This window comes from Vollenhovia emeryi, unplaced genomic scaffold, assembly GCF_000949405.1.
Source record: "Vollenhovia emeryi isolate VEMERY1.0 unplaced genomic scaffold, V.emery_V1.0 DF939203.1, whole genome shotgun sequence".
Classification (NCBI taxonomy): Eukaryota; Metazoa; Arthropoda; class Insecta; order Hymenoptera; family Formicidae; genus Vollenhovia; species Vollenhovia emeryi.
In genome coordinates, this window is record NW_011967163.1 from 836,845 (window position 1) to 854,618 (window position 17,774).

A 17,774-nucleotide genomic window follows, 5' to 3' on the forward strand; every position below is an offset into this window, starting at 1 on the left:
TAACTAATAAGAATATTCTTAAAAGTCGCCAGCACTAATTAACAACATGAGTGTTTTATTGACCATATCTGGAAATTTTAATAATACAGAAAATTTATTGCGAAAAATACCTCAGCCAGGGTTTGAACCTGGACTTCCTTACAAATTGAAATGAAATCTTAAGTTATAAAAATATCTCGAATTTACATCTGTCATAGTAATTTTCATGTTATTGCCAATTTTTATTTTCGCTACTCTCTTGCGTCAATAGCAAATCGACAGTAAAATCGTCACAGTAGTTGCAACTGCGAATTGTTCCTGTTATTGTTTTTTTGTTTTTCAATCTCAGAAATTTTCTCGCAAAGCGACAACGCTTCCGGATTCGAATCGCCCGCCGCTGGGAGCTGTGTGGCGCGCGGGTCAAGCGTAGCGCCACGCAAGGCGCTCCACGACATAACCTGCAATCATAATAATAACAAAAGCGTCGCGACGGACTTTTGTTATCAAATACTGCGGAGTCACATCGCAGCGGAACAGGATCTTGCGCGGATACGCAGCGACGTTGTGATGCCGTAAACGTGAGCTCGTGGGCTATCACGGCAGGATGGGCGACATACGCGCTGGCCTCGAGGACCTGAAGCTCGACGGTGTTCCGTTTGCCAACGTTAAATACTACGTCAGCGGTGAGGCCGACCCGAAGGTACGTTGCACCACCCGTTTGTTTCCCGCGTTTTTTCCCGTCCCGGACGGATCGAACAGCTCTGAGACTCATCGCTGTCGCAGCTGATCGCGCGACTCCCCCGAGGGCTATGGTGCTCTTTTTTTCCCTTCGCTACGAAACTGATGTAAAACTTCGGGTTTCAACTGAGGTTATAATTCGGCGCACCATGTCGTACAAATGTCGTCTTGTCGTTGGACTCGCTTCCCTCTCGCGTAATAGCTTGTCTTTTAATATTTAAAATGGCAACGCGGAATTACGTTGGATTTACGCGCCCGACTTTAGACGGTATAGTTTATTAATTGTAGGCAATACTTTTGCAGATTTTGAATTTATTGCAAGAAGGTGGAGCGGAGAGGTCTAATTATTTTAGCGATTTCGTTACGCATCTGATTGCGGGCAATGAAGCGTTAGAAAATGATATTTCGGAGGCGAAGGATCTATATCAGATACCAGCAGTCACGCAAGACTGGATCTTGTACTCTGTAAAATGCAATAAGCTTCTGCCGTATCCTTTTACAATAAGACTGTTAGTTTAATATTAATTTTTGTACACACTAGCAAACACGTCAGCACTTACGATAATGAAATTATCTATTTCTAACTATAATTTTTATTTATACGTTTGCATATTCTAAATAAGAAATTGGAACACTTCGACGCAAGTTTTCGAGACGAGACGTGCAAATATATATTATAGAAAGGAAAAGTCTGCTCATTTAAAGAGCTTTTTGAGATAGATCATTTATGACGGAACGTATATTTCTTTAACGAACTTATTTTTAAATAGAACGCAGTATTTCTCTCCAGAAGAGAATCAGTTGTTCTCGAACATACGCGTCTGCCTGTCTCAGGTAAGTCGGACAGACAGCAAGTCCCTATGGGCGATGATAACATTGCAAGGGGGCAAGTGTCAGCTACACCTGGATAGATATTGCACTCACCTGGTTGCGGGCAGAGCAAGCGGTGTGAAGTATGAAGCTGCTGCGAGACACCGCATATCCATCGTAACACCCGACTGGATAACTGAATGTTGCAAGAAGGGCACTCTCGTTAGCGAAGTGGAGTATCACCCTAGGCTGTTAGTGCCGCCAAATAGCTCGACCGCCATGATTACTGGATTCATGGACGAAGACACGGATAATAATGTTGCGCAAGAGGAGCAAAACAGGACTAAGGCCGTGTTGGAGCAATTGAAGCAGCGCATGCCGTGGAATCAGCCGAGTCCACCGGTGTCCTCGGGTGCTTCGCACAGCCTCGGCGCGACGAGTACCGCGACGGTTCCGTATTCGACGAACGGGCAAAATACCGTGAATATGCAGCCGCAGCAGCATCTTCCACGATCGGTTTCCTCGACCAACTTGAGCACTTCCACAGCTGCCCCGTCGGTCTCCGATCAGGACGTAATTAATCAAGCAAATTGGCTTCCACAGACATCTCAGCAAAACATTTCTCAGCAAGTGAAAACTGTATCGTCACAAATGCAACAGCAAGAGCTGTCCCCGCAGCAGCAGCAGCAGCAACAGCAGCAAATGAATATGCAACATCAATTGATACAGCAGCAGCAATTAACGCAGCAACAGCTCGCGCAACATCAACAACAGCTGCAGCAGCCATCGTACAACCAACAACTTGTAAGTCAGCAGCAATCGCCTCAGATACAACAACTAGTGGGGCAACAGCAATCAATAATGCCTCAACAACAGCAACAACCGATAAATACGCAATTATCTCAGCATCAACTGAATACACAGCAACAGCAATTATTAACGTCGCAACAAAAGCAATTGAATCAACATCAAATTATTCAGCAACAACAATTACAGGCTCAGCAGCCACATTTGACGCAGCAGCAACAGCAAGTACCATTGGCGCCTCAACAGCAGCAGCAACAAATAGTGATGCAGCAGCAGCAACTACCTTCTCAACAGCAACAATTGGCAGGCCAGCATCAATTGGCTCAACAACAGACTCCGCCGCAGCAACTCACTCCCGAGCAAAGGCAACTGATTTTGTTGCAACAACAGCAACAGCAGAAGATACAACAGATCTCGCAGCAACTGCAACAATCTGCTCCGCAAAACTCTCAACAGTTTGTCATAAGGGACGGTCAATTACAACAACAGCCACCAAACCAGCAGTTAATCGGACCGAATCAACAAGGTTTTATCGTTCAGCGAGACTCACAGCAGTGGCAGCAGCAGCAGCAATACCACTTGCAGCTGCAAAGGCAACAGCAACAAACGATCGGGCCTCAGAGGCCTGGAGGCCAATGGAGTCCACAAACGCCTCAGCCGGCTCAACCTCCCCGACAGTTGATTCATTTGGACGCGCAGACACATCAGCAACTGCAGCAAATGGACCCGCAGCAGAGGGCACAGTTTATCCAGAAGATTCAAAAGCAGCGGAACCTGATATTGCAGAGACAAATGCAGAATCGCCAGGGGCAGCCAAGCTCCCACATCGCCGTTATAAGGAGTCCTGGTAAACCAGTCCAGCCAGGTAGTTTACAGTGGGTTCAGCAAGCTCGACCGCAGATGATGGGACCGCAACTCGCGCAAACTCCAGGACAGAAGCCGGTACATCCCGGCGTACAGCCACCAGCATTAACTCCAATAAACTCTTCCAATCAAGTCATTGTGTCAGCCGGTCAGGCCGTTCAAGGCCCACAAGTACCACAAACAGGCCAAACATTCCAACATGGACAGTTGACGCCTCAGCAGATAGCGCAGTTATCCTTACAGAAGCAGCATCATATGATTAGACACTTTCAGCAACAACTGCAGCAACAGCAACAGCAACAGCAGCAGCAAGGCGTGCAGCCAGATGCGTCCTTAACGCCCCTGCCAAATAACGCACAAATTCCACCGGATCAGCAGCTTGTCGTTAACCCTAAAACAAAAACTGCGCTAGCAAATATGCTGACCAACAGATTACAAGGCGGTGCTGCCGAGGGCAGCGCGGCTGGTCAGTTGAGATTGATGACTGCACAGCACCGACCTCCACCCCCGCCTTCACAAGACCCGCAACTCTTGGCCGCTTATCAGAGGAGGACTCTGGGGAATATAACGAATGGCGCACCACCAGGAACATCTCTAAAGATGCAATATGCTCCAGTCATGCCACAATCTAAGGCTCAGTTTTACGGTCACAATCCAAATCTGAAACGTACGTTTCTATATATTTTTCTTTGTTTGTCATTGCTGTATCATAAGATTATTTAATGGATAGGTAATATTTTATGCAACATTAGTAATAGAATTATTTTAAAAGCTTTGTTAGTTTTATGTATACACCTGGCATTGTCATATTGTTATCAATGATGGAATAATATGCGTATTTTCAGTGCCGCCACATCTATTTCTATTAGGATGTTTCTTCGTCATTGTCGAATACGACGTGCAACGTCCCACTGAAGTTGCAGTTTGGAAACAAGTTATTGAAAGACATGGCGGCGAGGTGGAGTCGCAGTATTGTGGTCGAGCGACGCATGTGCTAGCCATCACACAGAAACATACAACTGTGGTGCAAGCGTTACGCGAGGGAAAACGTTGCGTCAGCGCACATTGGCTTTCTGACGTTGTCAGTAAGCAGCAGTTACTCCCACCTTGGCATGTTCTTCACTTTCCAACGCCGTTCAGCTTAAATGAGCTTCCATGTGGCAAACAAATCATATCCTTTTCTGGATTTGAGGGAGAAGAACGAGCAAAAGTCAAATTTATGTTAGAAGCTTTGGGTGCAAAGTACACGACTTACTTTTCCAGGCACAATACCCTTCTTATTTGTAGAAGGTATATATATTTCTTCGACTGTTTTAATGATATTTTAAACGTGTTATTTATTATAAACGTGTAATGTTTTTGTGCCATTAATTGACAGTTTAATAACCTTTTGAGTTTTATACAATAATTATATACTGAAATGAACTTTAGGCCAGATGGACAGAAATACAAAAAGGCACGCGAGTGGCAAACCAGCGTTGTAAATGCACAGTGGTTGACTGATTTACTTTGCGGACAGATGAATGCTTTACATCAAGTTGAGAGTCAAAAGTATCAACAGTTCAGTTTGAGTAATCCTTTCAGACTAGATTATTCAATAGTGCCTCATGTCATGGGTAATTTTTACTTATTAGATTATAAGAAACAATAATATATTTACAATTAAACGTCGTAACTTGTGTCGTTACTTACTCGTATTGAATTTTCTGATTCTAGCTGCTTGGAAGATGCCAATAAATATTACACAAGACTCGTATGATAAGGTAAAACAGGTTGGTCAGGGTCCAAATTCGATCAGACAATACAAAAAGCCACGCCTGGATGGCCCATTGTTGAATAAGGACTCGCATCTTTTATGTCAGGATGAACAGATCGTTCTTAGCAATCCTAACCCTCCGTCAATCGATGAACAACCAAGAATACTATTTTCTGGTATAAACCCTAAAAATCATGCCAAGGTATAAATGCCATTTGGCTTTTTCAAATACCCGAAATTATAAAAAGGCACAATTTTTTTTTAATTAAACTTTATTTTTTTAAATTAAATTTAATATACGTCATTGCTTAACGCTTGCACTATCATTTCTATTATCTTGTCGCATTCGACCTATAGTCCCTTCTCGGCCATCATTGCTTAAAGAGCTTCCATGTTATTCCAACATAATTCTCCCCATTCTCACATTTTTGGCATTTCTCCAGTTTGCGTCTCCAGTTTTATCTTTATATCCTACGTCTTATTTATGTTCTAACCGCACAACCTTTCCGAACAACCCAAAAATATCTACTGTTGCACGCACGCTAAGAGGTATTAACTTTATATTTATAGTTACTGAAATCTACTAGTTGTGTAATTTATCATTACAATTGTAGTGTTCTACTGCTATAATTTTTTAAATAAAGTCTATAATATTTTAGAGAATTCGAGAGTTGGGGGGCGCTTTAGCCTCTAGCTGGCGAGATGCCACTCATCTTGTAATGTCAGCACCATTACGAACGGTGAAATTATTGTGTTGTTTGTCTCGATGTAAATTTATCGTCAGTCTTCAATGGCTACTCGAATGTTCTACAAAAAACACTTTTGTGGATGAAAGTGCATACATGCTCGGTGATCCAGAATTTGAGAAAAACTTTAACTGCAATATCGAAAAAACTTTAGCGAGCCCCAATCGAGGAACAGTACTTAAGGTAACGGATTGTATTCGTTAAGTCTAATCGACAACGTGCTCTCTGCATCTAGAAACATTCTATTTTATATAAACGAATCGAAACGCCTAAAAGAATTGTCGACTATGTACGATTGTATAGTGTATGATATACAATTTAGCCACTTGCGCAAATTTTTTAAATGTATTTATCGACTACGAAATAGAATGTTTCTAGACGTAAAGAGCACATTGTAGATTAGGCTTTATATAGATCGTTTTGTAATTGTACAATTAACACTGGCAATATTCTAAATGCAGATAGAAATATGATTTTGTTTTTAATACTTTCTTAATTTTCCACTCAAATAGGGTAAAACATTTTATGTTACACCGAGTGTGATACCATCTCCTTCGGCAATTGCGGAAATAATAGAAAGTGCTGGAGGTGTAATGGAGAAGACACGTAGATCAGTCGCTCAAATACAAGAGATGAATGCCGGAAAATTAAGTTATATTATCGTGACCCATGACAATGACCTCCATCTACTTTCCGATGTCTTACGTGCAAATATTAGTAAGTAATCAAACCAGCTTTGTTGATATTTTATTATCTCGTTCTTTCTGCACAAAGAAAGTTGATTATAAAAAAAGAGAAAAATAAAAATGGAGTTGATATTATTTAATCGTGACAGATATTGTACTGAAAATAATTTTTCTTATTTACAATTTTACAGGTGTGTACAGTGCAGAAATTGTATTAGGCGCGGTTGCACGACAACATTTTCAACCTGACACGAGTTAAGTCTAAAATGTGGTTACATTTTGTTATATTTTTATCCCTGTTATGGGCCTATCCATTCTTTAGTGATTTATTTTCGAAACGGAAATTTTGCTTACTGTCTGCAATGACAAGGGACAATAAAGAACATAATTTTATGATATAAACAATTATTTTTACACATCTTTATACCTATGATATTTTCTTTCAATTGCACTTTGTATTATCTAGAGATAAATATGCATTAAATTTGATACGTTTTATCATTGTGCGAGAATTTATCATAGCTAAAAGTTTTATATAAAAATGATGTATTAGCATTCGATTTGTTTCATAGGAATAGTTTATATAATTTTATTCATATAAATTTTATGATTTTAAGGACAGCAAATGAGAAAAATATAGAAGTTATTGCAGGAAAACATGTGTTTCCAAGTAAGATATATGATAAATTTCAAATATTTTATTGAAGTCGGCGAAAATTTAATGGACTCGAAGTGTGAGAGATGAGAGAACTGAAATAATTTTAATTTTGTGATTGTGATTTGAGAAAATCCAATGATGCATGAAATTTTCATTGTTATATAATCGAAAGATGAGATATCGTATTTATCATTGATGATCGTGTAATACTCTCAAAAATATATCGTGAAACAAATGAGAAAAGATGAGAAGATTTGAGACTCGGAAAGATTTTGCATATCTCTAATAGTCACGAATAGAATTATCCAGTGACATTGGAGTTAATAACTTTATTAAAGTTAAAGAGAGTCAGTAATACTTTTGTACTTTCTATAATTTTTTACAAGACGTTCACGAAGCATTCGATTAGGTGATGCGATATATGACAGAACATTGGATATGCACATCAAGGTATTATAACATGTGTCATGACACGATTTTTTATTGTTAATAAGTCGATAAACTGTCTGAGATACATTTATGTCCACTTATACATTTTATTTTGCAGTTGTAATAAATGTATTATATTAAGAATTGCCGTAAAACGTCAAAGATCAAACTTATAACTTTAATTCTTACTTCTGTTGTATAACTACTTGTGGCTTCGGATAAATCTTATGCAATAAGCTCGTCAAGTATCATATTTTACGTTCTGCAACGAGGAACTAACGTTATGTGGAGATCTGTTCTCGAATCCAGGGTAAATATTTGGCCACATCGACACTGACGAGGTATTCCCCGGAACACAATTCACCTACTGATCGCGAAACAATGCCGCGCAACTGATAACGGCCCGTGGTAGCGTTGAAGAACATCACCCCGCTTCCGCTGTCAGCGTTGCAAGGATTCCACGAGTATTGAAAACCCGCGCAGAAAGTACGATTCGAGGTAATAGTTTCAATAGTCAAATGACTCCTGTGACAGACCTCCTGTAATTCACCCGACAAAATCGGATTTTTATCATTCGGTTCTACAATAGCGCGAAATCCGTCGACTCGACGTTTATCGTTAATTTTGAAATTATTCTGAACTATTCCAGGCATTAAAAAAAAATTTACATTCTTATCGCGTGATGTTCGAGCTTATCAATTTGAACGTAATTGGCGCATTCGTTAATGCAACTCGAGGCATGCAATAATTTTGACACACAAAAATCTCTTAGGCATTTTACATAAATATCAGAATTGTCGTCGAGGTGTCCGAACGTTTTGTTTCTGGAGAACTTTGTGGGATTAGCATTTAACTCGCATGTCGATCTAACAGTCACAAAGAACGGATTTCGCGGAAGGTAGCAAACGGATTCTCGTCAAAATTCTTACCTCACTCACTATCGGCAGCCTTACCATCCGTGCTTCCCCGGTGTTGCGCTTGCCTAATTTGTCTTTGCCCCATCCCACGATATAGCTTGTCTTACCGATAATATCGTCAAGATTAGTTGAACCGGACCACAGGCAAATAGGCTTGATAAAAGGGTTATACTCGACGGGCGTCTTGAGAGTCACGATCGCCAGATCGGAATCGGCGTTACGCCACTGCTCGTCGGGATGAAGCTTATAACTTGCGACTCCGCGATTAATTGTTCCCCTATCAAACCACAGATCTGAATCGAAATATCCGAAGGCTACATACAAATAATCGGGGTCTATAGTAGCGTTACCGTAAAAATGCCACTTCAAGCAATGCGCCACTGTAAAAAGAAGATATGCATAAAGTACATTTTTTAATAATTCACAATCTATATTGGAAAAGAAAAATATACATTAAATATATTTTAGAGATATTACATCAAATTGTATTTAATAAACGAAGAATCTAATGAAAGTGTGTAATAAATTACTCACAAGGATGAGCAAAGGATTGCACAAGGATATCCTCAGGAAATTCAGAGAACAAACAGGATGAGAAACAGATATCATGTAAACACTTCCTTCAATCCTACGATATTCTCTGAATGTCCTGATGAAAATAATTAATAACCAAATATGAGACCCAGCAATATTTCAAGAATACCCTTTTGAAAGCTTTAAGGATTTATATGAAATACATTTTAAATTTTGAAAAGAAGATTTAAAGAAAGAGATAAGAATACCATTATTGACTCATTTTTAACTTTTTAGCACAAAATAAACATCACATTATCGTATACTGATTTGAATATCATGAAACAATTGAATATGGAAAAGGAATAGCAGCTGCAGGACGAGGAGCTCAACATCGCTCAAAGAGCACTAGTAATATCGAATTTCTTTTCTCAGTTTATTAACATACCTGTTATGATATGGGTCGTTGTTAAAACGGTACCAGTACACTTAAACTGGTTCACTTGTTCGTCTGGTATCAAGAGGTAGAGTGCCACCATCCACGGCCATTGGCCTGGTAATACGTTATCACCGTTTGAGATCCGACTGTTTATGTTGTCATTGTAGTAGCTGGTGATACCGCATTCGTTATTATTATTGCTAATGTTATCGGTGTTGCGTTTTTGGATTGAATGACCCAGGGTTGGATTCAACAATGTGTTCTTGGCAATCTCATTAAAAGGGGTGGAAACAGTGCGTTTAGAATGCCTCAAATTATTGAGATGGTCGTAAGTCGAGTTGTCTATGCTATAGTTTGTCGAATTTCGATGCCGTGGCTGGAAATTCTGCAAAGGCTCTTCGTTTGGCGGATACACAATATGTTCCAACTCTATAGTAGCTTTGGTATTTTCGCTTGATGCTAAAGCATAATGTAACATACATGTCTCTCAAATCTCATGTTCTTTTAGAGGAAGAATAGTTTTATTCTCTACCGAGGAAAGAAATCATTTCCAAGCACAATGAATGATTGAGATTTTTCTTACACGAAGATAGAAAATGATGAGAAAAGAAATTCAAACTTTTAATGAGTATTATCTTTCTGTTTATCTTCATTATGTTAGCTGGAAATTATATAGTCAGATAAGAGTAAAATTTAACTTGATGTAACTCGAAATTATAGATTACCGTGATTCTGGCTTCTATTTCCTCGAATATATGTAACATTTATATTATACTTCAAGCAAATACGATACTCACTTTCAGGAACTAGACAGTATTGTTGACTGTTAAACCATATTGCGGATACTATCGGGAGATTTACGTCCACGGGCAAATAAACATGATACAACAAAGGTTTCCCTTGTTGAACAGCTTGAACGGAATCTTTTATCGATCGTGCCAATTCTAATCGAAAGATCCCTTTCTGGAACACAATAATAATGAAGTTATTTCTAATAATTTAAGTGAAGGAATAACTAAAGATTCACGAGTAAAATTAATAAATTAAGTACAAGATGGGTTTTGATATTATAACGCGGTTAACAGTGCGTAAGTTGACGTTGTAATAATCTTTAATTTAAAGCCTATCTTTTACTATTTATTTGTAACTACTTCGATTTATCTTGTAAATAGTATTAACAGATGACAAATTTTAAACCTTTAAATTATTTCTCGATAATTTGTTTTAAACTGTATCTTCCACTTTGTTTTGTTAATATTTTATAGATACAAGATCCAGAGAAAATTGCTTCATACATTTCAATATTTACAGGAGGTAAACCATTTTATTGAAAAACTTTTTCAAAATTATATCTTGATTATTTCAATGTGTACTTCTCTCAAGGCAAAAAGTAATTTTATTTCTATTTCAGTACTAATTGTACAAGTTTTTGATTTGACAAATTTTATTTCAAAAGGCTTTAACATGTTAAAACTTATTCAAAATTACTATATTAATGGCCACGAACTTATATATTTAAATTTCTTTCCTACATTTTTAATAATATTAAAAAGAATACTTACCGCCAAATCAGCGGTAGTATTTAAGGCTACTTCTAAATGAAATCCATTATTTTCTGGCGGAAATGGGATTGCGATCTGTCCTATTACATTGCGTGTCTTCGGCTCGATAACGTATGTGAAGTATTCCAAGCACGAAATTGTACCATATATCGTAGTACAAAATAGGTGCAACAGCAACGCGATCAAGATGAAAATCTTAGCCATCTTGTGAAGCTGTGCTACAAAACTAACAAAATGTAGTATTACATATATGATAGATAAGTAGTCAAGGCTCCGTTAAGGAGAGGGCGCTGGTATCGTTGAGCGGGAGGCCGAGAGGTTGTGTAGGCGGCGCGTAACTGAGCGCAGAATAAAGAAGGAGGTTATGAGTTAGTCACACAAGTTGTTACGTTATTTGAAATCCTACAACCCAAAAACACAGCACAAAATACATAGTTTTTAAATGTACTTAATTTCTACGAATTGTTCTTAATATTTTACACAATTTTGAAATAGTTGCCATTAAACAAGTGATCAACATTAGCTTAATGGTTTTTTCACAGGAAAACTGATAGATCATAAATCAAATAGGCTAAAAAATTAAGAATAAAATATATGATAAATTCATTCCTTTTAAATAACAGAACATTTACTTGAACTATAGTCCATATAGTATACATAGTTTATTGTTGAAACTGAAATTATTTTTTCCTATAAAATGGCACGAATTTTCTCATTATAATGCGTTTGTAATTTTTTTAACTCCGTAACATTAAGTAATTTAATAGATCTTAGGAAACGTTGTCGACATAGATCGGCTAGTCTCTGTTTATCCTTGGATCTTGTATATATTTGTATCTATTTCTTTAGATCAATAATAGAGTTGAAAATGTAAGCTATTCGTGACACAAGATAGATTTCATTAATGTGAAGTTATATTCTTGACAAAATTAATTTAATTGTGTTGTAAGATTTTATACAACTGCATATAAGTACATTTAAACATTAATAAATGCTTGTATAATTATTGCAATAATTGTTAACACACCAATAATTATTACTGAACTGTATTTATTCTTTGCTGGATAACTCGTGAAAAACGGTCAAATGCTTTATCTATAATTGAACACGTCACAAGAGGGTCAGCGGAGATAATTTCATTTCTGTAATTTTATTTACTTTCTAACTGGTATGATCATTTCTGTTTTAATGACGATTATAATATTTCATATCAATTTGCCTTGACCAGTCTAATTAAATATTATATTTTAAAAGAGTTAAGCGATTCAAATTTAATTTTGTAAAACAACTCACTTCGAGGAGAAATAATCTTTTCAGCCGAAATTGTTAAAAAAAAGAGATATTATTACATAAATCCAATTGAGATTCAAACGAAACGGCGGACGTTTTAATTTATATTAATAAACAGAGAATCTATTAATGCGAGCGATGTAGCGAGCGATATAGAGTCAATAGCGAATGTGATACGGATCCAGTAAAACGAAAAGTTTTAATACGTTTGACTTTCTCGTTAATTCCACAGCATTCTTGCATGAAAACTCACTGATTTTTGTTCAAAGAAACATCAACTCTGCACGGTAAACGAGTAATTATTTAAATATACACAATTCCCGACCGCGAATTGTACAACAGAATTGACGTGTTTGGGAGGAGTCACTTTAATCACTAATTAGTCTTTTAATCGATTACTTTAAAGAAGAGCACTATTCCATATGGTGAATGGACCTTTGCCTGCGAATCAATGCACAGTTTCACCAAGACGAAACTGCGCATGCGCAGAATCCAATGACGTGACGTACTTTAACATTCACCATTTAAATCCATCATCATTTAAAAACATGATATTGCAAAAACATACTAATTTTTCGCATTCTGAGAACACATCTTTATCTTGCATCTTGATTATTAATCAATTGTGGAATTGTTGTGGCAAGAATATAATTATCACTTTATGTTCAACAAATTTTAAACTCTGATGAAAATCAACGTTCTGACATACAACTGTCTGCTTTCACTTTATTATTCCGCTTTTTTACTGTCGGTATGTTTATCTTTTCTCTTCTTTATCAAAGTACCACAAGGACATTATAACAAGTCACGATTTATTCTTATTATTTATAGTGTACACACAATGATAGATAATTACACTTACATTTACTTTGCATCTTATTTTACTGTCGTAATAAATGTATTATAATTGAAGAATATAACAAAAAAATCACAGTCAAACTCGTAACAGTAATTACCATTTTTCATAAGTGCCGTGGTTTTGGACAAATTTTATACGAAACAATAGAAAAGAGAGGGCTCAGAGCCTAGACAAGATGGTAGTGTCAGAGAATTTTATTAGATGAAAAATGTTTCCAAGTACGTATCTTCTTTTTTCCCTCTTTTCTTTCTCGATTCACATAGCATTAATTTTCAATTCGACTTTGATTGTTACAGCTTTTATTAAAATGTACTGCGATTTACACTCTTTAAATGTACTTTCGTTCCAATAACTAACTTCATATTTTATTTCACGGATAATGTAATTTTACTTTTGTATTATTCGCATATCAATGTTCTAACTTTATTTCATACTGAAGATGGTCTAGTTTGCTATCGAACCGTATACATTTTTTATGTAATAAAATTCTCTGACACTATACCATCCTGTCTAGGCTCTGAGCCCTCTCTTTTTATTGTTTGACTTTTATCATTCGAGCTATTGTTTCTTTATTTTATATGAAACACTTGTCAACTAGCATATTTCATGTTCTGCAACAAGGAACTAACGTTATGAATTGAAGACCTGGTCTCGAATCCAGGATACGTATTTGGCTACATCGACAAAGATGACGTATTGCTTGCTAAAACATATGCCAGCACGATGTATCGATTTCGAGGTGACGCCACGCAACTCGTAACGGCCTGTGACAGCGTTGAAGAACACCATCCCGCTTCCGATATCTGCATCGCAATAGCCATTCACGAAAAGACCATCTCGTAAACCGGCACAGAAAGTACGGTTCGAAATGAAGTAGGAAAAACGCGAGTCGCTCGCGATACAGTCCTCCTATAATTTGAGCAATAATTATCGGATTCTCATCCGTGGTATCCCCGAGTTTTGTTTCTAGTAAACTTAACGACTAGAATTCAACTCGTACATCTATTGAACAGTCATAATGAGTAAAAGTCGTCGACGGCGGAAAACCGCTTTTTTGTATATACATATATAAAAGTTCTTACCTTATTTATTATCGGCACCCTTATCATCCGTGGTACCCCGAGTTTTGATACATTAAATTCGAATTCACCCCATCCTACGACATATCCTGTTCTATCGGCGAGGTCCTCGAGATCAGGTGGGCCGGACCATATACAAATAGGCTTGATAAAAGGACTGTATTCGACGGACTTTGTTAGAGTTATAATCGCCAGATCGGAGTCGGCTGTATATTCGTGCCAGCTAGGATGAACTGTATAACTTGACATCTTGCGTGTAATTGTTTCTTTCATATTCAACTTACGTTCCGCTGATAATCCAAAGACTATAAGGACATCGCGCCATTCGGAATATCCAAATTTACCTATTAGAAAGAGCTTCATACAATACGCCGCTGTAAAAAGATGATGTACTTAAAATATATTCTTGTAGTAATACAATCTCCGTTGAGTAAGAGAGATATAAATGAATAAAATATTGGATATAGTTTAAAGATTTTTTCGAGGTGGAAACTCTGACAACAATCTGAGGATATTACATCAGGTGGTATCTAGTGAGAGGAGAATCTAATGATGGCAAAAAACGTAGCAAATGTAGTGCAACTTTCATGGTGAAGCGCACTTGTAATATCGAATTTTTTTAGTCTCTTAACGTACCTGTTAAAATATGTCTGTTTGTTAGAATTGAACCAGTACAAAGAAAATAATGTTTCAATTTCGTTTCGTTTTTTGTGTATAACGCCACCACCCATGGCCATTGACCTGGTAATATACTCTCACCGTTGGGTATCAGACTATTTATGTTATCGTTGTAGTAGCTAGTGACACCGCATCCATCATTATTAATGTAAGTCGGATTGTATACGTAATAGCTGCTAGAATTTCGATGCCACGGCTGTAAATTCTGTGAAATTGACTCTTCGTTCGGTGGATATACAATATGTCCCAGCTCCATAGTAGGTCTGACATTTGCACTTGACTCTAAAGCAAAACGTAACGTATCCCTTAAATCGCATTTTTTTTAGAGGAAGAAGAGATGTTTTTTGCCGAGGAAAGAAATAATTTTCAAGCACAACGAATGATCGTGAGATCTTTTTTACATGAAAATAGAAATAGATGACATAAGAAAATTTTTGTCGTTTAAAATGTTATCTTTTTCTTTATCTTCGTGTATCTACGTTAGTTGAAAATTACATAGCAAAGGAGTAAAACCTAACTTTGTGTGTCTCGAAAGGTGGATGACACTGCGGTTCTTCCTTCTATTTCTTTGAATACATGTGACATTTATATTGTACTTTAAGCAAATACGATTCTCACCTTCGGAGGCAAGACAATATTGTTGATTATTGAACCATATCGCGGATATCGTTGGAAAATTTTCATTTGAGGGAAAATAAATATTGTAGAACAGAGGTTTCCCTTGTTGGATAGCTTGGAGAGTATCTTTTAACGATCGTGCCAACTCCAATCGAATGAGCCCTTTCTGGAACGTAATGATAATTAAGCTATTTCAAATAAATTGTTAATAAGGACTTTTAATGAAATTAACCAATATAGCAAAGGTTTTAAAATACAACGCGGTTAGCAGTGAGTAAGTTAAGGTTATAACAATTTTTAATTATTAATAAGATAGTAACATATTTATAAACTGGACTTTTTTACTCTATTTTGAGCGATTTTCAGCATTGCAGTCACAATTAATTCAAAACAATCTCCGGTCAGCACTAGATCTTAGTATTATCTTGATATACTTACAGATATGAAAAAATAGGTATATTTTTACATAAAGCAAATCGTTTTGTAAGAAAAGTAAATCGTTTTGTAATGAAAAACGTTTTTAAAATTATAGTTTGATTATTTCAATGTGTATCACTCTTGTGACATAGAGAAGAGTAATATTTTGAAGCACTAATTGCAGTAATTATACGATTCTGACTAGACAAATTTTATTTTAAAAAATCTTGAGCTTAAAGAATGTTAAAGGTTATTTGAAATCGTCTATAACAATGGCTACGAATTTATATGTATAAATTTCTGTCCTATATTTTAAAAAATATTAAAAGGAATACTTACTGTCAAATCAGTGTTATATAAAGCTATCCTTAAATGAATTTCTGTATTTTCTGGTGGCGTTGGAATTACAATCTGTCCTGATATATTGTGTGTCTCAGGATTGAACGTGTATGTAAAGTATTCCGAGCATGGATTTGTACCATATATGTATCATAGTACAAAATTGATGCAACAGCAACGTGATCAAGATGAAAATCTTAGCCATCTTGTGAAGCTTTGCTACAAAACTAACAAAATACATAGTTTTTAGATGTACTTAATTTCTATGAATTGTTCTTAATATTTTACACAATTTTGAAATAATTATCATTAAGCATAAGTGGTCAACATTAGCTCCATGCTTGTTTTCATTTGGAAAGAATTTGGCACGTGTGTACAATAGAACTCATTTATTAAGGAGGAATTACTTTAATCGCTAGTTTCTTTTGTCGAATACCTTTAAAAGGAGTATTATTCCATTTGGCGAATAAATCCTTGTCCGCGAATCAATCTTTCTTCAAGCCTGTTCATCTTGCATCTTGCTTATTCAGGAACGGTTGCAGCGAGTATAACCATCGCTTTATTTAACAAATTTCAGACTCTGATGAGAATGAAGGGGACTCGTGCGTATAACTCGGGTTCGCTTCCACTTTATCATATCTGTTTATGGTCAATATATTACATCATACGTATTCTTATCACTCATTAGAGTGTTCTGCAAAACATTTCGAGTTGTACATACATCAATATTTTGTCGTTCACGTTTGTATATTCTTACACATATTTATTGATTATTTATTTGTGCTTTTTTTTCTGGTACACTTTTTTGAAATAGTCTTGCGAAGCATTTTAAAACTTTTTAGTGGTCTACAATGGAATTCAATATCGCAACAACTAGTTCCAGGTATTCATGCTAATCCTTGGAGTTACGCTCCTACAGTTTTAACGGGTCTCTCTCCTTTACAAGACTGACCAGTTTCCTATCGAAACGCTTCGAAACGTGTTTATATAATAATTTCCGTGTTGAAGACGCATTCGAATGGTGTAGTAGAGGAGTATCAAGTGCCAAGGTCATGAGTCGAGCCATGTCGTGTAATTTATAAACTACTGTAAGTAACATAAAAATAAGTAACATAAAAAAATCTTGAATGAGGAAAATAGCTATGAAGATAAGCACCTCGATTTACTTATTAGATCGTAACGAGAAAGTTAAATGTGGATCATAACTACATAAAGTTTTAAACTACATAACTACATAAAAGTTTTATATAAAATGATATATTAACATTATTGAATTAATATATTAACTGCTTTACAATATGACATATTTAGGAGATAATTAATATGATGGAACATAACCATCTACAATTATATCATAATACGTATCATAACATGATTTATCCTTCATTGTTAATAAATTCACAATAATAGATATTTACATTTATATCCACTTATACACTTTATTTATTATTGTAAGTAATGCAATATGTTAAGAAAAATTGCCGTAAGAAAAAAGTAAAATTTATACAGTTAATTCTTATTTCTCGCAATTGCTGAGATTAATGTTACTTAATCATGTGATTTCTAATATACAGGGTGATTCAAAATAGG

At 36.3% G+C, this 17,774-nt stretch overlaps 3 protein-coding genes across 16 annotated transcripts; 1 reads left to right on the top strand and 2 right to left on the bottom strand.

Annotated features, from left to right (window-relative positions):
* The first annotated feature begins 422 nt into the window (after window positions 1-422).
* On the top strand, window positions 423-7,279 carry LOC105561702 (PAX-interacting protein 1). The gene is made up of 9 exons (XM_012011913.1): window positions 423-679; window positions 1,021-1,205; window positions 1,488-3,865; window positions 4,044-4,488; window positions 4,630-4,814; window positions 4,915-5,156; window positions 5,614-5,883; window positions 6,213-6,417; window positions 6,578-7,279. The coding sequence occupies exons 1-9, from the start codon at window positions 584-586 to the stop codon at window positions 6,643-6,645; spliced, it is 4,074 nt and encodes a 1,357-aa protein (XP_011867303.1). The 5' UTR covers window positions 423-583; the 3' UTR covers window positions 6,646-7,279.
* Window positions 7,280-7,507: 228 nt separating this feature from the next.
* Window positions 7,508-12,665, bottom strand: LOC105561703 (serine proteinase stubble-like). Of its 9 annotated transcripts, none has more exons than XM_012011920.1 (6): window positions 12,594-12,665; window positions 10,905-11,130; window positions 10,140-10,305; window positions 9,352-9,801; window positions 8,403-8,770; window positions 7,508-8,012 (listed from the first exon to the last, which is right to left on the bottom strand). In XM_012011920.1, exons 2-6 carry the CDS (start codon window positions 11,106-11,108, stop codon window positions 7,755-7,757), a joined length of 1,446 nt encoding a protein of 481 aa, XP_011867310.1. In that variant the 5' UTR covers window positions 11,109-11,130; window positions 12,594-12,665; the 3' UTR covers window positions 7,508-7,754. The 9 variants fall into 9 exon arrangements, with proteins under 9 accessions (XP_011867310.1, XP_011867309.1, XP_011867305.1 ...); XM_012011919.1 differs by having other exon boundaries at window positions 10,905-11,122; window positions 12,448-12,621; XM_012011915.1 differs by having other exon boundaries at window positions 12,448-12,621.
* A 320-nt stretch (window positions 12,666-12,985) lies between these two features.
* Window positions 12,986-17,166, bottom strand: LOC105561705 (serine protease gd-like). 6 transcript variants are annotated; one of them, XM_012011926.1, is made up of 7 exons: window positions 16,906-17,166; window positions 16,621-16,823; window positions 16,185-16,411; window positions 15,429-15,594; window positions 14,769-15,092; window positions 14,136-14,506; window positions 12,986-13,962 (listed from the first exon to the last, which is right to left on the bottom strand). In XM_012011926.1, exons 5-7 carry the CDS (start codon window positions 15,064-15,066, stop codon window positions 13,684-13,686), a joined length of 948 nt encoding a protein of 315 aa, XP_011867316.1. In that variant the 5' UTR covers window positions 15,067-15,092; window positions 15,429-15,594; window positions 16,185-16,411; window positions 16,621-16,823; window positions 16,906-17,166; the 3' UTR covers window positions 12,986-13,683. The 6 variants fall into 6 exon arrangements, with proteins under 6 accessions (XP_011867316.1, XP_011867315.1, XP_011867319.1 ...); XM_012011925.1 differs by having other exon boundaries at window positions 16,621-17,166; XM_012011929.1 differs by lacking the exons at window positions 15,429-15,594; window positions 16,185-16,411; window positions 16,621-16,823; window positions 16,906-17,166 and adding an exon at window positions 15,329-15,422 and having other exon boundaries at window positions 14,136-14,476; window positions 14,892-15,092.
* Between the last annotated feature and the right edge of the window lie 608 nt (window positions 17,167-17,774).